Raw genomic sequence first — 24,436 nt, 5'->3', positions numbered from 1 at the left:
CAATCATTCTCCCACCTCGCCGCCAAGACATGGAACACCCTCCCCATCCACCTGCGGAAGACCCAGGACCTGCTGACCTTCAGGAGACTTCTTAAGACCTGGCTGTTCAAGCAGTTGCAGCAGCCCCCGCAGCGCCCCCCACCCCGCAGCGCCTTGAGATCCTCATGGGTGAGTAGTGCGCTTTAAAAATGTTTGATTGATTACTAAGAGTTGGCAGTAGTGTGAACCACCATGGATGGCGGCCTGGTCACGCTCAATCCTCAATTGGGCTAGAGCAGAGGGAGTCTCTCCCCGCAGGAAAGACACATTGGGCCTGCACAAATACCCCATCTCATCTAATCTAATTGGAACACCATCCTGACAGACTTCCAAATTGCATTACAGCCCGAAGCGGACTCCACTGACCCATTGATCATACCCGATCAGGCACACTCACATAATCCACAACACCGATACCTGTACTATTCAACAATGTGCATGCAATGATGTGTACTAAGTGATACCCAATATTAGCTGTGAAGATGGAGACTCACCAAGGGAGATATGGTACTGTTGGGAGCAGGAGCGAAACCACTCCCCGCCGCCTGTTTCCCTTTCAGAACCCTGCCTCTCCCCACCCCCAACAATAATAATTTCTATTTCCTCTGAGCTAAATGGTTGCTCAAGGTTAATTAGATATTAACATGTTTGATGTCATTGCCATAAAATGTCATGGTCATTACAGCAATGCACTGACTGCCTGCACAGGAGGTATTTCTGCCCCTCCTTTCCCTCTTTATTCGTAATTACAATATATGATAAGTTGGGCTATGCTATATCCACTAGCCGAACCTAGACATTCTGGGGCGCATCCTCCTGACTAAATGTAATGTGATCCTAAGCCTGCCTTCTTTCATTGCTCACTATGTTGTGAACACCCTTGTGATTTTATTATGCCTGATGTAGTATAGTGACCATATCAAAAATGTCAATAAACAGATCAAATAAAAAAAACAAGAGGAGGAAGATGACATGCAGTATTTTTGCAACATATTGAAAACATTGTCCGAGGAATAATAACATATTTTTTTCAAAAGCAATGCAGGACTATCTGAACAAAAGAGTTCTGCAAAACCAAAATCTAGAAGAGTTAAAAAAATGTTTCATTGCTAGAAAAAGTTTAAAAAATAAAATCGTTCATTGTTAAAAATTAAATAAAAAAGATTCCAACAAAAACAGGTTGATTTTGATTTTTAACTTTAAAAAAACACAAAAATAGGATCTTAAATTGGTCAGAGGAAAAGCCCCAAGTCCAATCACCTCAACACAGAACTGGGTGTTGTTTGCAGGGGCAGCAGATGGGTTGGATGGCCTCAGTTGGTTTGGCCACTTGAAGGTTTTAAACTTGCAAAATTTTGAATCTGATCAAAAATAACCCCAGAAATTAATTTAAAAAATCAAAGGTTAAAGTGATGTTATAGTTAGGTAATAAAAATAAATCTTGTGTACAGAAACAATCACAAAAATCAAGTGTTAAAGTGACAGTATAGTTAAGTGATGGAATGAGACAAGAATTAAGATTTAAAATACTCAAAAATATTGAAATGTGGCAAATTATAGTTTAGTCAACTACTATATAACGTGTGTGTGTTAAATACAGAGTGGCGGTAGCCACTTTGTTGGTATAGTTAGGATAACCAGAGATAGGAATTCCTCTAATTTTTGGTCGATAATAACTCTGCATCTGTTTGATGAATCTCCCAAAAACTCTGCAGACTTATTCCTTTTTGTTTACATTGGGGGATGATGCAAAGTTTTGTGGAAATTCATCAAGGGGGATAGAAAGAAAAAACTGTGGCATCCCAAAATGCCTTTTGGCACCAATACATTTTCCATAGACTATGTACTCAAATATAGTACGGAAAAGGTTGAATGCATTTGAATGAAATTTAGCAGGAACGCAGATTAAGAGATGATCCTTTTGGAAAGGTCAACTACGTAGGGTATATATATTTTAACTCATAAGGTATTTTAACTAAGTGAAATCTATTGTAGCTGCAATTTTGTGAAAGTACAGCGGTATCTAGAGATTACAAGGCATTATGTGATTGGTTAATGACTGTCTTTACCAAAGTTAAAGGCAGCCATGTTTTTAAGGGCACTTTCCCTGTGTTCTGGGTTAGGAGCTTGGATATAGGTAAGTAATAGGTATTATAATTTCCCCTATTACCACTCACTAAAAGTGGTAATAGGTAGGGAAAATGTATATAGTTTCTATATGTTTAAATTAAAAAGAAATCACAGAGTAACGTGGTACTTCAAAGGAGGTACTGTGGTACTTAAAAAAATAATACTATATATGTAAAACATAAACGAAACACTGTAAAACACTATATTACACAAATATAGTGTACAAGAGTGTATTTTTTTTATATATGTAATTGTTTATATAAAAAGTGCACTGAGTACAGTGGAAATTCCGAGAAATTAAGGCACAACTTAAAAATAATTTCTTTAAAAATGGAAATTTTCTTTTTTTTAAATTGTATTTTCTAGTTACTAGCATGGTACTCCGTAAACATTTTGAAAAATATATAGGAACATATTGCATAATTTTCCTATCTAATAACACTTTAATAAAGTGGTAATAGGTTGGGAATAATATTAAAACCTACTACTTACCTAGTAAAGTGTATTATATCAAATGTGCCTGCCTTTTAATTTGTAAAGGCAACCATTAGCCAATTATATACTGCCTTGCCATCAGCATGTATCGCGGTATACCAATGTACATCCTTACGCCACTCCACGCAACTGCACTCTACAACACTGCACTCCATGCTATTCCACTATACTCCACTCCAGCCTACACCACTTCACTCTGTTCCACTATATGCCACTCCACGATACTCTACAGTGCACCACTCCACTCTATATTATTCCACAGTACGCAACTAAAGTGTACACCACTTCACTGCCTGCTATTCCACTATGCTCCACTACGCACTAGTCCACCGTACCCTATTCCACTGTATGCCACTCCATTGTACGCTACTACACTATGCTATTCCACTAAATGCAACTCCACTCTATGCCACACCACTCCATGCTAGTTCACTGCACGCCACTGCATACAACTTCAGTCTATGCTATTTCACTCTACTGTACGCCATTCCACTCCACGCAATACCACTTTGCCAGTCCAATGTACGCTATTCCACTCCACGCTATGCCACTTTGCCAGTCCAATGTACACTATTCCACTGTATGTCAATCCACTGTACGCTACTCCATTGTATGCAATTCCACTCTACCCACTCCAACGTACGCCACACCAGTCTATGCCACTCCACTACATGCCACTGCACTGGCAATTCACTATTCCCTACTCCACTCTACACTATTCCACTCTACGCCGTTCCACTGTATGCCAGGCCACTCTACGCTATTACACTGCACGCCACTGTACGCCACTCCACAGTACGCACTTCCACTGTACCCAACTACACTCTACACCAATTCACTATATGCTATTCCACTTTACACCACTCCACTGTACAGCACTCAAGTCTATGATACGCCACTCTACGATATTCCAGTGTATGCCACTCCACACTACTCCACTCCAGGCAATTCCACTGTAAGCCACTCAACTGTGCACAACCCCACTCTACGTCACTCCACTGTATGACACTCTACACCACTCCACTCTACCCTGGTTCACTGTACACCACTCCACTTATGCCAATCGACTTAACGCAATTCAACTGTATACAATTCCACTCAATGCTATTCCACTCTACCCCACTTTACTGTATGCCACTCCAGTGTATGCCACTCCACTCCACTCAACTGTATGCTACTCCACTCTACGCCACTGCACTGTACGCCACTCCAATTTATGCTTGTCCACTGTATGCAACTCCACTTAATTGTACCATATTCCACAGTACCAAATTACACTGTATACTTTCCCACTCTACCCCCACTCCACTGTACGCCACTCCAGTCTAGGATACTCCATTTGATTGTATGCTACTCCACTCTATGCTATTCCCCTGCACGGCAATCAACTCTACACTATTCCACTCCACTCCACTCTATACTACTTGACTGTATGCAACTCCACTATACAGTACTCCACTCTAAGCCTTTCCATTGGACGCCATTCCACTTTACACTATTCCACTGCATGCCACTCCACTATATGCTATTCTAGTGTACACTAGACACACTATAACACTGAACGTCATGGCACTGTATGCCGTGATACTCTGTGACAATGCACTTTAGGCCACTTCAGTCTATGCCACTCGAGTCTACGCCACTCTACAAACCTCCACTCCACGGTACCACAGTCTATGCCCCTACACGCTATCAAATTCTATTCCGCTGTATACTAGTACACTGTACTCTAGGATATGTCGCAATATAACAATATGGTCCAATCTATGCCACTGCACCAGAATTTACTCCTCTCTACTCTATAACACACTACTCCATTCTACGCCACTCTACTCAACAACACTGTATGTCACTCAACTCTAAAACATTTTATACTACTCCACAATACTGTACTCCACTCTGGGTCACTCCACTCTACGACAATTCCCCACACTCTACGACAACACGGCATACTACTCCACTGTACGCCATGTCACTCCATTCTATAATACTTTACTTCACTTTATGCTACACCAGCACACTGTACTTCACAACACTGTAATATATGACATGCGACTTCACTTATTCCACTTTAATTCACTCTACTCTACTTGACTGTATGACAGTTTAGTCCACACTATGCCACTGTATGAAACTCCAATATACGCAACTGCACTCTACAGCACTCTACTCTATAAAAGTGCACTCTATAACACCCTATGCCAATGTAAGAGACTGTACTAAACTGTTTGTCTCTAGACTCCACTTTATAACACTCTATGCTACTGTTGACTCTTTATTCCTCTGTTCAATTCTATGCTACTCTACTGCACTCTAAGACACAATATTTAACTCTATGACACATTACTCCACTACTCAACGGTACGCCACTCCACTCTACGCAACTCTATGGAACTCAACTGTACAACACTCTATACCACACTCTATGACACATACTATACGCCACTCTACTCCACTTTATGACACTCCACTGTACTCTACCATACATTACTTTCCAAAACTCTTCAACTCACTACTCAACTCCACTATACCACACAGCACTCCACTGACACTTTATTACACTGTCTGATACGCCAGACCACTCTACTCCACGCCACTCCCCTGTACAACATAATACTCCACTGTTTTACAGTTTACACAACTCTATCCTATGCAACTTCAATTTACTCCACTGACCGATACTTTAGCCCACTGTAAGAGTCTCCACTCTATCACGCTCCACTGTACAACACCCTACTGTACTCCATGCAACTCAACAAGACAGTACTACACTCTATGCCTGAATATGACATTATACCAAACTCTAAAAATTCACTTAATCCACTGTACAGCACTCTAGCACACCCCACTCCACTCCACTCCTCTAATACATCACTCCACTATATTACTTGGCACTCCACTCTAATGTGCTCTCCTACACTGTACCACTGTCTGACACACCACTCTACGACACTCCACTGTACGATACTCTCCGCCACTCTACTGGACGACACTCCACTCCACTGAACTACACAACATTTGACTAAACTGCGCTCCACTGAATGTCACTAAATTGTACAACACCCTTCACCACCCTATGCCACTGTACAACAGTATACTCAAAGACACTCAACTCAACGACACTGCGGGTTGAACGACACTCCGGTGGATTGTAACTGCATTTATGTAACACTTACTATCCCCCATGAGGCGTTTAGTGCTTTTCAGCAAGTAGCACGTTACTCCAGAACCCAAAGAATTAGTGGTGGATTAGTATAGTGAAATAGAAGTTGTTAATTTGAGCAGCGGACATGCGAGTCTGTTAGTCTGACTGAATAGGATAAAGGAGGGATAGAGGATGTAAGAGTCTAGATAGTGTTATTTTGGGTGAATGATCATATTAGTTAGATGAGGCTTGAGATGCATTAAAAGAGGGATAGAGTAGGGAACAGTTTATAAAGGGTTATTAGGAAGGTTGTAGTAGTAAAATGAGGTTTGGGGTGAGTCAAGGGGGTATAGAAGAGGGAGAAGTCTAGAAATGGTTATATGGGTGATCACAGTAGCAGAATGAGGTTTGGGATGAGTAGAATGAGACAGAAGTGCATTCGAAGGAGCTGAAGGCTTTTATTTTTCTTTCTTTCTACCTACAGTAGGAGGAATGTGATATATATATATGTAAATACATAACTACATAGAAAGGGTATAGTTGTATAAAGAAAATAATAAAGAGCTGACATTGTATTATTTAAAGTTGCATATGTGCAAGTATGGATAGATAGTTAGATAATCAGACCTTCTTGTGTTGCTGTACATAAAAGCTCATTTATTTGTGTATTTTTATCAAAACACAATACTTATTTTATTTTTATGTGTCCTCAATCTTTCAAGAGTGAAGATCTTATAGATCCAGGTGTTATGATCATATTTACATATTGTGATAGATAAATAAAATAAACAGAGACCCATAAGCAGCTAATCAGAAAACGTGCATGAAAACTATGGAGTGACCTATATACATGTTAAGCATAAAATAATGTATAAATGTATATTTATATTCTATATATTTATAAACATGAGTAATATATACATTTGTTAAGCAGACATACAGTATATATATATATGTTTTTAAACCATCCGTAGTATATATATTTGTATAAATAAATGCCTATACCTATATACATCCATATACTCAAATTGAACATGTTTACATGCACAGGCATATGCTCTACATTTGTGTTTTAGTGTGGTGGCCAAGTGGGAAAGAGCAAAATCTTGAGTAGTCTTCTGAAGCCAAGATAGTTATCCACTGCTCTTACGTTGGGGGTAATGAATTCCATTGTTTGGTTGCTTGAACAAAAAAAAATGTACCACCCATGTTTTTTTTCTTTCATGCTGGGGTTTTAAGGTGAAGTTCCAATCTGGAGCAGAGGTTCCTTTGTTGTGTGGCATTTGGCCATTTTATTCCAGATGAAAAGTGGTACTGATCCATGTATTGCTTTGTCGGTGATACAAAGCACTTGAAGGTGGATCTTCTAGCAACAGATAACTAATGTCTGCCACTCAACTGTACCGTACGACATGCCACTCAACTTTACAACTTGCCCCCCCACTCTATGATACTTCACTTTACTATATAGCACACCACTGTATAACACTTTACTATATGCAACGCCACTCTACTCTACCCCACTTCTCTATTCTACTATACAACACCAGACTCTATGATACTAGACTGTACAAAACTATCTTTCACTATGCTCAAAGACACTGCTCTTAGCACTCCAATTGAAGGATATTTGAGACTGCAATATGAAAAACATTTTTATTTAAAAATAAAACCAATTACATTCAATGAAAAAACCAAGGTTAAAGATAAGTTGTAGCTGGAAAAACATTATTTATTCTTTAAAAACAAACATAACTTATTGTATACAATTATTAGAAATTCTAAAGTTACTCGCAACTTAAATATATAATTTAAGCATCACCAGTTATAACATACATTTATAATTTCTGCATCAATTTACTATGTTGCGCACCTCTGTACGCAGTCTTGTCATCTCACTCACCACACTACATTAACTATAACTTGCCACTCTACCATGCACTGTGTTCTCAGAAAGAAATTAGGTCATTTGAGATGTAATAAGTTTCACGAATGCTATGATTTCACTTGCTATATACAAGATTATAACAAGTGCAAGGAGAAAGGGCAAGTTGCAATTACTTCAGCACACAGAGTTAGTGACTCCTGTGCAACTGAACCATATACAATATTTCACTGTAATCGAGTAGTAATGGACTCATCCTGGTTTCCTTCCTAAAGTAGTTTATAACTTTCACATTAACCAAATTATTTCCTTGCTAATCTTTTTTCGTAAACTAGCAACTCCGGCTGCAAGTTCTTTGCACTCCCTTGATGTATCCAGAGTTCGGAAATTCTATTCAAGTAAAACTAGAGACATAAGACAATCTGATGAGCTTTTCATTAATTATGGGACAACAGGAACAGGTTTTCCTTCTGCAAAACAGTAATGTCACAATGGACAATTTCCTGTATAGTGTTTGCATAGACGCTTGCAAAGAAACCCTTACCTGGTAGGCCTAAAGCTCATTTTACTCGAGGTAAAATGGCTACGGTAGCCCTTCTTAAGAATGTCTTCATTTTAGAGATTTGTAAGGTTGCGACCTGGAGGTATATCCACACTTCTAGTTTGTATTATTGTCTAGATTCAGATTCCAGGGAAGATTTTCAAGTAAGGCAGCCATCTTTGAGCAATCGTTTTTGGTAATTGGTGAGGCCGTCCCTATTTCTTGTCCGGTATTTTGTGGGATGGCCTTGCTATTCTATTCAGTCTTTAGGACTATTGATGAGGATCCCATAGAAGAGAAGGAAAAATTGCTTCCCTGTAATTCTAGTTCTCTTCCAGGGACTCCTCATCATAGAGATAAGCAACCCTCTCTCCTCCCTTAATAAGACATACCACAGTTTTCATCACTTTTTGACTCATTATCCTCCATTAATCCGTACAAATGACCTGACTTAACTGTCACATGTGGGGCCTGATGGAATGCTGGGTGTGCTGTGAGGTTCTTAAAATTGCAAAAAACACAGTTGATGGACAGAATGTAGAACAATGTCTTACATTCACCCCAGTACAAAGATCTGGGCCTAAATCCATCGTTTTTTTGCACTCCACACCACCCTAGGTCAGACAATGGCTATATGCAAATCAGCCTTGACCCTGTGCCTCACGGGACAGTCCAGCCCGAACTACCAAGCCATGTCTTTCCTAGACCGGAATCAAGCATCCAAGGATCTTAAAGGCACAGTGACAGTTTTGTTAGCTTATTGGATGATTCTGTCCTTCATTCCATTCCTGGAAGAGAAGCCTTGTATTTCACATTTAAGTCTATTTATTGGTCGTTTGATCTGCATATAGATCACCTTCAGAAACTATAATTTTCAATATATATAACTATAAATCAAAATTCAGAAAGTGGCAATATATATAAGACTCACCAGCAAACCTATTGAAGTCAAGCTAATATTCAGCTCTTGATTTTGAAGTCCAAAGCTTCCAGCAACTTCCACAACTATCTGCAGACACGTGCACGGCATTGTTGGTAGGAAATCAGTCACAACTAATTGAAGACACTGGAATGCAGTTCGTATTAAAGATTCTCTGGAAACAAGATAAGATGAATTAGTGTGCAGTCATTTTACATATTTGTTGCATACTTGTAATGACTGTTGAGTTAGCCAGACTGACTACTATTTTTTGAACAGGGAATAAAATATATGAACTATATTATTAAAGACACATCTGTATATTAATTCTTATTGTAGAAAAAAAAAACAACAGGCTCAAGACACTGACTTTAGTAGAGAGAATTTTAAATGGTACAAGCTCTATTTAGCTAAGGAAAAACAGTCGTGAGAACTGACAATGGAGAACAGTATGTAGAAAGGAGTGTCATTGGTCGAGGAAGTTAAAAAGATGATAAGCATTTACAGCTCAAGATGATTTGAAGGCATACATTTAATGCATTTACAGCTCAAGATGATTTGAAGACCTAAAGTTAAGGCACATTTTTTTTATCTTTTTCATCAAGTACCAATTGTGAGTCCTTGTCTATAATTATCCCACTGATGAGACAGAATAAAGGAATACAGTTCAGGCCTAAGATTGTTGCACGCTAAAAACATGCATCCTTATGACTATAATACTTTTCCTGGTACAATTACTTTAGTGCCACAATATTTATGATACCTTTATTGAATATAAAGAGATAGTAATATTATATAATATAAAGTGTATCGGAGGAAAACATGGCGCCCGCAGAGTCGGAGGAAAACATGGCACCCGCATGCTGAGCGGTAGCGCGTGCCCTCGCTAGTGCTCTCTACCCTTCTCCCCCCCTCATTTAATACTGTCGGGAATGGGTGATGCAAGGAGGTAGCAGCGTTTTTCTATGTTGGACAAGAATAAGAACTTGTAACTTACGGTTTTTGGAAACGACGAAGCCTCGGATGTGCGCAGGAGGAGCGGACCGGTTTCCCATTTCCGCCTTCACTCACGGCCTCTCCTTGCCGCGGCGGTGGGAAGCTGCAGCCGTGGAGTTAAGGCGGGCCGCAGGGCAGCGGCTCGCGGTCTCCTTCGGGGGGCGTCGGCGGCATCGGTGCAGGTGGCAAGGATTGCGACAAGGCGGTGGGAGCCGGCGGCTTCTTTTCAGTACGAGCAGCGGCGGCAGCGGTGGTTTCACCGGCTGCTGCAGTGTGTTCAGCCTCGTTAGCACCCCTAGTGGTTCCAGCGGTGGGAGAGCTTGCCATCGACAGTGGTGTTAGTATTGTGAGCTGCCATAAGGAGCTAGTTGGAGGGTCAGGAGAGGCTGGTGCCGTGGTGAGTAAAGACGTGTGCGAGACTGAATGGGCTGAGTACTCTGATAATAAATCTAAGGGCTCTAATTCAACCAAAAAAAACAATAAAGCTGCCAAAAGTAAATCTAAAAGAGGCAGGGGCAGGGGGTCCAAGGGCAATCAGTGTTCCCAGGTTTTGCGGACAGAGTGTGAAAGCGGCTGTGAAACTCGTAGAGGGTCCTTAGTTGGCTCAGGAGTTGCTGCAGTAACAGTAAGTGAAGTGATACTGCCGTTTCAACATAAGGAAGGCGCTGCAAGATCAAATAGGCTTATAAGAGCCTCTGCTAAGAAAGGGCTAGGTGACATTAAACCCCCCCCTCCCGCATTACCCCCTCTCTGCGCTCATACTTCAAGGTGCTGCCTCAGGTTTTAAATATCCAGAAACCTTAGCAATTCCAGCACAGTGGTCATTCGGCTCAAACTAATAGCAGCTCAGCTCTTTTTGCAGATAAAGTGGAAAAAGCAGAGAGCGTAGCACAGACGGCGGAGGCAGCCATGCCGGTTGAGACAGCTGAGCTGGATGAGGCAATCAGCCCCCTGCAGGCACAAGAGCAGGGACTAGATAGTCAAGCTAGTCTAGTCATCAAGGTCCCTACCACTATAGTGCCCCTGGATGTGGCCGCAACTCAATCTCCGGTCCGGGCTGTGCCACTTGAGCCAGATGGGGATCCAATGTTTTCAACAATGAATGCGGGCGGGTCCGGGGGCTCCTCGATCGAGTCACTGTTGAATTCCCTAAAAGCTGATATAAAGCAGGGGTTTAAGGTCTCAACAGATAACCAAGTGAAGATCCGGGCCGCCTGTGAGGTTTTGGAACGGACGGTAGATCGGTTGAGTGAAAGAACAGAGTCCCTTGAAGGCTCTGTGGAAGTGCTAAAGGCTAATCTGGGCTCTGCCCAAGTAAAAATCCAAAACCTGCAAAGAGAAGGAGATATGATTCGGGAGAGGGTTGAGTCCTTGGAGAATTATTCAAGAAGAAACAATCTCCGACTTCTGAAAGTTCCTGAGGGCACAGTGGGGAGTGACATCAAGTCTTATGTAATAAAACTACTTAAGGACACACTAAAGCTAGAGGAGATGCCGGATACCCTGGAGTGGGACATCCAAAGGATACATAGGGATCCCTTCCGCTTAAAGCCTGGTAGGGTAAAGCCCAGAAAAATCTTGGTGAACTTTTTAACCTACTCACTCAAGGAAAAAATTCTAAATCTGGCGCTAAAAGATAAGACTCTTAAAGGCTCGGACTTTTCGTTTGAAATCCGCTCCGATCTATCGAAGACCACCTTGGACCGACAGTTGGAGTTGGGACAGAGGATGGAAAAATCCCGGGCCTTGGGTGAGACAATACATATGAGGTTTCCTGCCTTCTTGCGAGTTATGTTCAATAACAAGATACATAACCTTAGATCCCCTCATGAGGCCGACGAGGTGCTGGAGTCATTAAGAGATCTTGCACGGGGAGAGACAGGGAACCTTTAGGGGGTAGGAGTCTATCCTGACCCTTCAACTAGCTCCTTATGGCAGCTCACAATACTAATACCACTGTCGATGGCAAGCTCTCACACCGCTGGAACCACTAGGGGTGCTAACGAGGCTGAAAACACTGCAGCAGCCGGTGAAACCACCGCTGCCGCCGCTGCTCGTACTGAAAAGAAGGCGCCGACTCCCACCGCCTTGTCACAATCCTTGCCGCCTGCACCGATGCCGCCGACGCCCCCCCGAAGGAGACCGCGAGCCGCTGCCCTGCGGCCGCGCCTTAACTCCACGGCTGCATCTTCCCACCGCCGCGGCAAGGAGAGGCCGTGAGTGAAGGTGGAAATGGGAAACCGGTCCGCTCCTCCTGCGCACATCCGAGGCTTCGTCGTTTCCAAAAAACGTAAGTTACAAGTTCTTATTCTTGTCCAACATAGAAAAACGCTGCTACCTCCTTGCATCACCCATTCCCGACAGTATTAAATGAGGGGGGAAGAAGGGTAGAGAGCACTAGCGAGGGCGCGCGCTACCGCTCAGCATGCGGGCGCCATGTTTTCCTCCGACTCTGCGGGCGCCATGTTTTCCTCCGATACACTTTATATTGTACTGGCAATAAGTAGAGCCCCCACTTTTAGCTTAGACAGCTTTTATTACCCTGACTGAGTAGTGGAAATCTAGTTGGAAATGAATAAAATATAAAGCAAATGCAAACAGCTTACAATAAAGTTGCAAAAAAAAAAAAAAATCTGAAGGGAACCCCCCCCAAAAAATGTTTTAAATAAAAAAGGGGGAGCCCAGCAAAGCAATTGGGGGTTCTGGTAAAGGGGCACAGCTGGTATTTAAAGGGGAAATAGGATAGAATGGAATCACCCATGTACTATGTATCTCGCAGTTTACAGTAGCAGGGGGGTGTGGAGGAGGGCGAGGGTGCTAGAGGGTGCAAAACTGGAGATACATCAGTCCAGTGTAGGTAGGGTGGGGTTTTCCAGGGGGGGGGGAGGGCGGATGTTGCAACGGGTGGCAGGAATAAAATTGTTAAAAATCCTCATGGGGCTGAGCCCGCGCACTTTCTTAACCAATTTAGCTCTGATCACCAATTGATATCCCTAATTTTTGGCTCCAAGAGAGAGGTGGGAGGACTCAATAATAGAGACATAGGGCGTCCAGTGGAGGTAGCAGGAGGATGTGACAGCTTGACGTAATGACAAAGTTGCAATTTTTATCCTGGAATGTCAATGGCCTGTGCACGAGGGGTAGGAGAGAAAAATTTTTTCAATACTTGAGAGATTCCCCGGCACAGGTCATTGTCATTCAGGAGTCACATCTCCTCAAAGCTGAAACAGTTGAGTTTCTAAAAAAAGAAAAATGAATTGATAGCTTTTTGAGTACTGACAAATCAGCTAATATCAGGGGAGTACTTTTTATCTTTAAGAAGCAGGCCAAAGCTCAAATAGAGGAGCATTGGGACGATAAAAGTAACAGGTGGCTTATGTTAAGAGTTGTGCTAGATGGCCACCCTTACACCCTGGTCGGTTATTATGTCCCTAACCAGGACGACCCTTCCAATTTGAACAGTATACATGACCGCTTAGTTGCCTTAAATGACCCGGTAATATGGCTAGGTGATTTTAATATTGTTTTGGACCCAAAACTGGACAAATCTGTAAATTCCAGGGCTTGTGCTTTTTCTAAATCCAGGCAAGAGCTCCGAACAATCATGTCACAGTTAGGCTTGGCAGATATATGGAAGGAAAGGGCAGGGTTAAAGCTGGGGGCTTCTTTTCGAAACCTCAAATACAAACATCTTTCAAGAATAGATTACGCTCTGTTCAGCTTCAGCCTTAAAGATTTTTTGATTGACATTTCTTACCTTCCCTCTCACCTTTCTGACCACTCAGCCATTTTATTCACTCTAAAAATCGGCCATAAAAAATCTGATGCCTCTTGGTCATTTGACCATACCATCCTATTAGAAGATGAGGAGGTCATCTTTCTTAGGACAGAAACCCAATACTTTTTGGAGGCCAATTTAGGTACAGCTGCTATCCCCATTATGTGGGATGCACTGAAAGCCTTATGGAGGGGGTGCATTACGAGTCGATCTTCGTATAGAAGAAAGAAATACAAAGAAAGTATTGAGAACATGGAAGCGGAAATGAAGGGTATTGAAAATAATTTGGGACCGCGAAAGACTGGGTTCATTAAAATCTCAATTAGAAAGCCTATTACAGATTAGGGTGGCTAGACAGTGGGAGGCGAGTAAGAACTCCCATTTTGAGTTTGATGAGGCGGCTGGTAAAATTCTCGCCTGGAAAACCAAGGCCAACCAAGAACGAAACTACATCAGGGAGATCATGGTGGAGGGGGAAGCAGTCCCACGGCTTACTAAATTAGAAATTGGGGGGGCTTTCCAGAATTTCTTTTGGGCCATATATAAAGAGGATATCTGTGAAGACATAGTAGCAAGGGAGGCCTGGTTGAACTCTATTTCCACCCCAAAGCTGTCAATGGAGCAGAGTAAGACTTTGGAGAGAGAGATCTCTGTTGAAGAGATTGGTAGGGTACTGGGGCATGTGAGGCGTGGTAAGGCAGCAGGCCCGGATGGGCTACCAGGGGAACTTTACAGGGTCCTTAGCGGGGAGATTGCTCCGGTTCTGGCTTCTGTCTTTAGCAGCATTCTCCTGGGGGGTTTGGATCCTCCAAAGTCCTGGAACGATGCAACGGTGGCTTGAATACCTAAACCAGGCAAAGACTTGAGAGAATGTGGGTCATATCGTCTCATTTCCCTTCTCAACAGCGATTATAAAATCTTTACATGCTAGGTTGGGGGCGGTGGCAAGCTCAATTATACATGAAGACCAAAAGGGCTTTGTCAAAGGTAGACATTTAGCAGACCTCACGCAAGATCTAGTTGGGGTAATTGACATCGCTACCACCTTCTCTCTTCCTTTGGCCGCCTTTACGCTGGATGCGACTAAGGCCTTTGATAGGGTCAATTGGGCCTTTTTGGCTGCAGTTATGAGGAAATTCAACGTACCTCTAAACTTTTGCCGCATGATATCGCTTATATACAAAGCTCTGACGGCCAGCCTTTCTGTAAATAATTTTTTGACAGAACCCTTTAGTATTTCAAGAGGTACTAGCCAGGGCTGCCCGCTTTCCCCCTCCTCTATAATCACAATATCGAGCCCTTTGCTCAGATTCTCAGAGAGGAGGCTAATATACCATCATTTAGCTTCGGTGGATGGGATAAGCGGGTAGCTCTATATGCTGATGATATCCTCATTATGACATCTAATCTAGATCTAGCTCTTCCCACAGTGATTAAGAGGGCAGAGGAGTTCGGCAAGATTTCCGGATACGAGATAAACTCGGATAAAACGGAAATAATGTCCTGGAATACCACTAGTTCTCTCGTGGAGACTGTGTCCTCCATGCGCTATCTAGGCATTAGAATCATCCAAGATGTTAGTAAGATTGCCGCTCAAAATTTGGAGCGAGTACATAAAGAATGCCGGAACCAGCTTAAGGCATGGGACCACCTCTCTCTATCTATCTTTGGAAGGACAAATTTAGTCAAAATGTCTATCCTGCCCAAATATACTTTCCTGTTCAATTCCATCCCGATGGCCTTTGACAGTAAGCAGATAGCTAAATGTCAACAAGATATTAACTCCTTCACACGTTTGGCTTGGAAAAAGTTGAGGAGGAGGAGGCAAAAAGTAGGACTAACGTTACCAGACGTGCAATACTATGCCTGGGCGTTTGAACTATCCTACTCTAGAATGCTACTAAAAACACCTCTAGATAGCGCTAGGGGAAGGATGTTTTGAGCCATGCTAAAGGGTGCCGGTCTTCCACCTGTCGGCTTTCTCTTCAAGTTTGGAGACCAGAAATTCTTCAAAAAAGTAAAACTAAAAACTCTTCACTCACTGGCCAGAAGCTGGTCTATAACCACGAAACGATTGGGGCTCAGCTATTTTTCCAACACAGCACCCTTGTGGGATTCGCCAGGTACTCCACCATGTCTCAAAGACAGACTGGCGTGTCCGATAAGGGATGCTGGATTTCTGACCTGGGGAGATTTGCTGGCTGGCGGCTCATTGATACCCTGGTAGGAGCTGCGGGAGAGAGTTGGGCCGTGTCTTTCTAGATTTAAATACCTATAATTGACTAGTTGGGCTCAGGCACTGTTTAGGAAGGGGGTCCCCCTGGGTAAACATAGCAACCTGGAAAATCTACTGGTAACTAGACCAGGGGGGGGCAAGGAGGTCTCTTGTTGGTACTGGGCGGTCTTAGAAGAAATAGATGGCGACTTCAAGCTCGCTGAGTTGCTATGGGGAGGGGAGGTGGGAGATCTGTGCGAGCAGATGTGGCTGAATTCATTTAGTCTTTTATATAAGATTGTGAAACCAACATGGCTGAGACAAAACCACCTGTTCACGCTACATCGAGCATACCTCTCCCCCCAGAAGCTAGCCAAATATCAGCCTGGGAAAAAATGCAACAAATCCGATCTGCCTGAGGCCTCGGATGTCCACATGTTTAAAGATTTCCCCGCCATCAGTCATTTCTGGGAGAAGGTGATGGATGCCCTGTCTTCTATTTTAAACACCACACTGCGCATTTCTCTTCCTTTGATCATCTTTGGAGTAGATGAGTACATCTCCGGGCATGCCAGATCCTTTTTGTTTTATGCAATTCTCTTGGCTAGGAGGCAGATTTGTAGGTTCTGGGTGGATGCCGCTCCGCCAACCTATGCGGGATGGCTGTCCTCACTATATGAAGATTCTAGAGTGGATTAGGCCAGATCCTGTAGTAGGAAAAGGCTTGCCTTTTGGGACTTTTTGGTAAATTGGAGGTAGGATTTCCCCCCCTTCAACCCCCCCCCCCCCCCACCCCCCCCCCCCACCCCCACCGGTCCTATGATTATGCCTTTTTCTTGCTCCATGGACTTATAACAAGGGCCTTCCCAGTTTTTGTCTTGGTCCAACAGGTGATAATACGCCTAGATGGAGTGATGCAGGTCTCCCTGTTGTGCTTTGGTCTTCTTCTTCCGCCAATTAAGTCTCTTGTGCCTATGTCCGAGCCACTTTATTAGATCTAGGGGCTGGACATAGAGGCATACAGTGGTGGTCAGAGGTTCCGTGCACTAGGGTATCGGCAAATGAGGACAAACATTTTTAAAAAATAACAAATAAAAATAATATAAGTGTATGTTTTTTACGTCCAAATGTTGGCAAAGCAGTACACTTTGATGGAACTATGCTGAAATATATCAAAATGATGGTAGACTTAACAATCATTTGGCATATGGAAGAGAAAAGCGCTGAAGAAGGTATGGCTCTTTAATGTAGTGTGTTAATTATTAAGAACAATCTATATGAGATGAATTACTAATAGTTTATGACGAACTTATCTAGCTATCGGCAAAGAATAAAAAAAAAATACATCTGACATGATTGAGGTATTTTAACCAAGATCAAACAGGTGATTATCTGCCCCTTCCAAATTAGTTATATATTCTCTGGGCACTAGGGTCAACACCAGAAGGTGGGTGTGTAGAAATGCACCACTAAGTTACATACAATTATTTTGAATTATCAATATTCCTCTCTAAAACCCTTCATATAATAATGCAAGCATTTAATCATCTTGCCATTAAAAGCAAGGCAGCTGTCTAGCATCCAATCTTATATAGTTCCCTTAATGCTTTAGGGTTTCAGTGTTCAGTTTGGTGTCTTTATTCAAGGGGAGCAGCAACTGGGAGTTGTCAGAATAATTATGCAAGCATATACCTTGTGATTCCAAAAAGATTTAGCAGCAACTTCATACAGAAATTTAATGGTGAGGACGGAAAACCCTGCAGCATTTTACAATGCAAATTCACAACCAATACTCCCAACCCATTCTTAACAACCTGGAATGCAAAATAGGTGAGAATCATTTACTACAAGTAGAAGGAAGATACAACTATTTGCTGTAGCCCCACTCAAAGTATAAACAAGTTACTTACCTTCAGAGGCATGTTATGGTGGATGCCCTACTAGCAGATTTCTCAGCTTTTGACTCATCCCAGGTACCACAGAGGACTTTAAAAAGTGTGTTACTCCAATGCACCAGTAGGTGGTGCTACTGAAATCAATTGTGGTTCCATCCCACCCACCACAATTACAGCACAGAAACATATATAAGCACCACCTCTGTGCACTGTTAGTTCTCGCCCTGATTTCCAAACTCTTAGATGTAGAGAAATTATTGAATTTCAACTTAAATAAACATTCTTATTTTTCCCTATTCCTTATACAACTACTGATGAATCCTCCTATGGTAAAGCATAGGAAAACATAAAAATATATTTAACTTTTAAATATTAAATATTATTGTAAATTATTTTTATATGTTGTTTAAATGTAGAACAAAAAAACTATTCACTTTATTTTGAAATAAATCTTTAACTACATGGAATATATTAAAATATTTTTCTTAAATTACAATTAATAAATACATTTCCACATAAAACATGTTTTAGTTTTCATTAAGAAGTTTAATTTCATTTAATTTAAAAACACTTATAAAGCACACTTTTACCTGGCGGTTTCATGGCGCTGGGACTTTTATACAAGTTCTGCATTTCCATATCATCTTGTTGGCTATGCACCAGTAGATCATAGATTGAGCCATTTCTATCCCTCTGTCTCACCACCTCAACTAAAGGAATCTTCACTATTGATGTGAAACATTTTTCCTATTAAACAGAACATTTTGTATCTCAACAAGATGATTTGTAAATGCAGAATTCTAAATGGGGGCCATGTTTGGTACAGATGGGCTATATCATCAGGAGTCATTGGCTCTTGGTAACAAGGTTCTATTAACAGCAAGTTTGTTAAGCCAATATTTCAAGACAACATTTAATCTATACTATAAACCGGTTAGGGTAGCTAAGTGGGGTGGTAGTTTTGGTGGCAAGTGTAATCGATGTAGTTTAGAGCAGGCTGAAATTGTTCACATGTTCTTTTCATGTCCCAAGTTAGAGCCCTTGATGCAGGATATCAGTATTTTTTTTGCTTTATCACTAGGGGGCAGGTCCAGATCACTCCGCTTCTGATGATTATGGTTGTGATGGGATGATTCAGAGGATAATGTTATATTAAGAAGGGAACCTTAATACTACTTATCGCAATGGCCGTCGCTCGGTTGTGCACTGAGTCAGATTGGTTGAACTCTGAACCCCCAACATTCTCCGGGTGGAGGCCGACATTTTTAGCTGTATACAGCATGAAAATAAACCTTTATAAACTAAAGGGGTGAAAGAAGCAGTGGTGGGGGGAATAGGATCTGGGCCTTAGTTACCACCTGGATGGAGGGACTGAAGAAACGGCAGGGAACAGAGGCAGCAGGTAATTACGGTGAAAGGTCATCTGCTGGCTAGAGGTGGTAGCGTTATTGGCAGTGGACTGGCCTTACCTTTTATCCCCCCATGAAAAAGAATAAAAAGAAGAATTATTCAAGCTATGTATAGAAATAATTAAAATTAATTTAGCTATATTTTAATAAAACATCTGAGATTATGGTTTTAACTAAAAATAGGGTATTCAAATATTTTATAATTAATAAATATGCAATGTCCTATTTTCTATATATTTTTAACAATAAATTATATTTCTTTATATTTTTACCTATTTTAAATAACAGAATTTAATTAAACATTATTCCCATGTGGGGTTTTATTTTAATTCCTCGCCTCCATTATTTTCTTTGGGAGGATGTTGCAGAACCAGTGGTTGGCCATGTGTAATGCTAGACTTACTACTGTTTTTTAATAGTGACTTCCACTCTGGTTATGTCAAAAAGCAAAAAGTATTAAACTTCAAAGTGTAAAATATTCAAAAGTGAAAGTCACTTTGTCAATCAGGTCCTTAATCAGTAATCTGGTTTCTACACACTTCACAGGGGCCTTCAACAACTTGGCCTTCACAAATTCTGCAGGTAACTGTCCTTTACTCTTTGGGCCTTCAGACTCTTGTGTTCCCATGATTATTCTCAAATAATCTACATAGCTCTATTTAAAATGTATCAGCAACGTATGCATGCCTAGTCAATGCTGGATATGGAAAATGCTACTTACCAGTATGCATCTGTTCTTGGCATGTAGAGCTGCAGAGTCGTACACTTTTGCATTAGATCGCCACCTGGTGTTGGGCTCGGATGATTGCAGGTTGTTGTCTTCTTTGAAGAAGTCTTTGTAGTCACAAGATAGGTGACTCCTCCTTTGGACAATACTGCGCATGGGCATCGGCTCCATCGTTAGATTGTTTTTCGCCATGATGGGAAATGATGAAGTTAGTAGAAGTAAAGAGAAAAGGATGTCCATGCGTGTGCATCTAAGTAAGATGAAAACTGGAACGGATACAAGTCCCGGAGAGGCGGGAGGGCGTGTACGACTCTGCAGCTGTACATGCCAAGAACAGATGCATACTGGCACGTAGCCTTTTCCGTTCGAGGCATATGAGCTGCAGATCGTACACTTTTGCATCGATTGTGTGGCAGTGTCTCCCCTAGCGGTGGTCGCTTGTATCCATTGCAGTAGTTTGAAAGAGTGTTCTAAGGACAGCTTGGCCTACTGCAGCTTGCTGCTGGGCTTGCACATCAACACAATAGTGTTTAGTGAAGGTGTGTGGTGTAGACCATGTTGCTGCCTTACATATGTCCTCTAGTGGTATGTTTCCTAAGAAAGCCATAGAGGCTCCTAGTTTGCGAGTGGAGTGCGCTCTAGGAGGAACTGTTAGTGTACGTTTAGCTTTTTGATAGCAGATTTGTATACACTTTACAATTCACCTTGCAATCCCACCTTTAGAGATAGGGTTGCCTTTATGTGGAGGAGAGAAAGATACAAACAACTGTTTTGAATTTCTAAAGGATTTAGTCCTATCTATATAGTACAAAAGAGCTCTTTTAACATCGAATGTGTGTAAAGTCCTTTCTGCTACAGAGTCTGGGTTTTGGAAAGACACAGGTAACTACAGATTGGTTTAGGTGAAAAGGAGTGATAACCTTTGGGAGAAAGTTTGGATTAGACCTGAGAACCACTTTATTAGGATGTATTTGAAAAAATGGTTCTTGTATAGTGAACGCTTGTATTTCACTTACTCTTCTGAGAGAGGTAATGGCGACAAGGAAAGCTGTTTTCCATGTTAGGAATTGCAGTTCACATTTATGTAGAGGCTCGACAGGGGGTCTCATGAGTCTTGTAAGGACAATGTTCAGGTTCCATAAAGGAGAAGGTGGTAACCTGGGTGGGATTACTCTTTTTAATCCTTCCATGAATGCTTTGATTGCAGGTACTCTGAAAAGAGATAGATGTTGCCTATTTTGTAAGTAGGCTGCAATTGCTGCAAGATGTAGGCGTATGGAAGAATAAGCCAAATTAGACCTTTGTAGATGTAAAAGGTAACAAATGATATTTTGGATGGAAGCATCCAGTGGATCAATGTCTTTATTTTTGCAATAGATTGCAAATCTTTTCCATTTAGCGGCATAACACGCCCTGGTAGTGGGCTTCCTAGCCTCTTTGATGATATTCATACAGTCTGGTGGTAGGCTTAGATAACCAAACTCTAAGACTTCAGGAGCCAGATCGCCAAATTCAGTTGGTTTGGGTCTGGGTGTCTGATTTCTCCATGGTTCCGTGTTAACAGTGATGGTGTGAGCTGTAACTTTTGATGTGGAACCAGAGAGAGATCTCGTAGTGCGGAGAACCCCGGCTGGCGTGCCCACGTGGGAGCTACTAGTATCAGTTTGAAAGACTGCTGTCTGAGCTTGCGCACTATTAGTGGAATGAGTGGGAGAGGCGGAAAAGCGTAATCAAATCTGCCATCCACATCGCATTGCCTTCGGACAATGGGTGTGGAAACCTAGCGGCGAAGGTTGGGCATTTTGCATTGTCGTGGGTGGCAAACAGATCTATGTGTGGATGCCCCCACATTTGGAAGAATGGCTGAAGAACTTGTGGATGTAGTTCCCATTCGTGAATCTGTTGTGACTGCCGACTTAACAGATCTGCTTTCTGATTGTGAACTCCTGGAAGGTGTTCTGCTAGAAGATGTATGTTTTGAGGAATGGCCCATCTCCAAATGTTCTGTGCGAGCTGGGACAGTTGCAGAGAGGGTGTCCCCCTCTGTTTTTGTATATAGTACATGGCTGTCATATTGTCCGTCCGGATTAAGACAGCTTTGTTCCGTACTTGAAGTTGGAACGACTTGAGTGCTCAGAATATTGCTAGCAGCTCTAGATGGTTGATATGGAACAATTTTTGTTGGTTGTTTCATTGACCCTGAGTCGTATGATGTAAGAGATGGGCTCCCCATCCTGTGAGGGATGCGTCTGTAGTGAGCACTACTTGTGGAACAGGCTCGAGGAACGGCCGTCCTTTTGTTAAGTTTTTGGTGTTCCACCACTGCAGAGAGCGATGTGTGCAGCTGTCCACCAACACCAGGTCTGTTAGTTGACCTTGAGCCTGGTTCCATTGTTGTGCTAGGCATTCCTGTAATGGTCGCATTTGCAATCTTGCGTGTGGTACTATGAAGATGCAAGATGCCATCATGCCTGTTAGTCTCATGAACACTCTGGCTTGGAGAGAGTGTTGTTGGTGAAAAGTGGAAACTAAGGCTTGAATGCTTTGTATCCAGGCTGGATTGGGATACGCTAGAGCTGTTGAAGTGTCTATTGTAGCTCCTAGATACTGATGTACATTCGAAGGTTGCAGGTGCGACTTGGTGTAGTTTATTGTGAACCCCAGGTTGTGCAATGTTTGAATTGTCTGATGTGTGTGTTGGATACATTGGTTGAATGATTTGGCTTTTATGAGCCAATCGTCCAGATAAGGGAAGACATGAATCTGCTGCCTTCTGAGATGTGCCACTACTACTGCTAAGCACTTGTGAACACCCGAGGTGCTGTTGTGACTCGAAAGGGAAGGACTTTGAACTGATAGTGCTGACCTTGTAGTACACATCTTAGATACTTCCTGTGGGCAGGATGTATAGGAATGTGAAAGTAGGCGTCCTTTATGTCTAATGTTGAAAGGAAATCGCCTTGCTGCAGTAGTGGGAGCACTTGTTGCAGAGTGATCATATGAAAATGATCTGACTGAATGTACTGGTTGAGGGGCCTGAGGTCGAGAATTGGTCTCAGTGTCCCATCCTTCTTGGGAATTAGAAAGTACAGCAAATAAACCCCTGTTCCTTGTTCTTCTAAAGGAACTAGTTGAATAGCATCTTTTTGTAGAAGTGATAGAACTTCTTGTTGAAGCAGAGTCAGATGGTCTGTGGACATTGGACGCTGCCTGGGAGGTATGTGCGGAGGGGTTGCTGTAAGTTCTAGGCAGTAGCCATGTTGGATAATCTGTCTTACCCACTTGTCTGTTGTCATGGGGTGCCAGACAGGCAGGAACTGCGTTAATCTGACCCCTACAGGAGTGGAATGCTGTTGGGGGAGCAGAGGGAAGTCACTGTTTTGTTGCGGAAGAGGATCGGTTGCTGTTGTTACCGCGACCTCTTCCTTTGTTATTTTTGCCTCTGTATCCTCCTCTAAAATATCCCTTGTTAGAGGATGTATGTGTGTGTGCCTTGAAAGATGTGGTAGTATCTGCTCCAGTCTGCTTGGAGCCTCCTCTATAGAAGGAGCGACGAAAGGAACTCTAGCTTGTGTGGACTGTAAAGCCCCCATAGACTTGGCGGTGTCCGTGTCTTTTTTCATCTTTTCAAGTGTAGTGTCTACTTCTGGGCCAAATAATTGGTTCTGATTAAATGGTTGGTTCAAAATAGTGGTTTGCACTTCTTGTTTGAATCCTGAAATGCGTAACCACGCATGTCTCCTGAGTACGACACTGGTATTTACAGCTCTAGATGCTGTGTCTGCGACATCTAGTGCACATTTTATAGAGGAATTGGATATTAGTTTGCCTTCCTGTATAAGGTCTGTTGCCTGATCTTCATACTGGTCTGGCAGGTGCTCAAGTAGTTTCTCTAATTGATCATAATGAGCCCTGTCGTAACGAGGGAGGAGGGCTTGGGTATTTGCTAAACGCCAAATATTGGAAGCTTGTGCAGCTAGTCTTTTACCTGACGCATCAATAACTTTGGATTCCTTGTCAGGTGGGAGCGCTTCACCAGAAGTTTGAGAGTTTGCCCTTCTCCTAGCATTGGACCCAACTAATGAATCTAGTGGTAGGTGTTCTTTAATGTAGACTGGATCTGTGAGTGCAGGCCTATATTTCTTCTCAATTTTGGGATGTACTATTCTAGTGTGTACAGGATCTTTAAAGATTTCTGGAGCATGTTTAATGACCCCCTTAATCATAGGCAGAATTTGAGCTGATCTTTGTGAATTTTCAAA

At 42.2% G+C, this 24,436-nt stretch overlaps 1 protein-coding gene across 2 annotated transcripts in view; it reads right to left on the bottom strand.

Annotated features, from left to right (window-relative positions):
• Positions 1-24,436, bottom strand: part of MON2 (MON2 regulator of endosome-to-Golgi trafficking) — a 1,009,595-nt gene that overhangs the window by 254,506 nt on the left and 730,653 nt on the right. For both annotated transcript variants that reach the window (XM_078675668.1, XM_078675659.1), the window contains exon 23: positions 9,167-9,329. In XM_078675668.1, the coding sequence (XP_078531794.1) occupies positions 9,167-9,329 (163 nt within the window). The remainder of the gene's footprint in view (positions 1-9,166; positions 9,330-24,436) is intronic.

The sequence above is a fragment of the Lissotriton helveticus genome, chromosome 1_1 (genome assembly GCF_964261635.1).
Source record: "Lissotriton helveticus chromosome 1_1, aLisHel1.1, whole genome shotgun sequence".
In the NCBI taxonomy this organism is placed as follows: Eukaryota; Metazoa; Chordata; class Amphibia; order Caudata; family Salamandridae; genus Lissotriton; species Lissotriton helveticus.
This window is presented reverse-complemented; position numbering and strand designations above follow the sequence as displayed.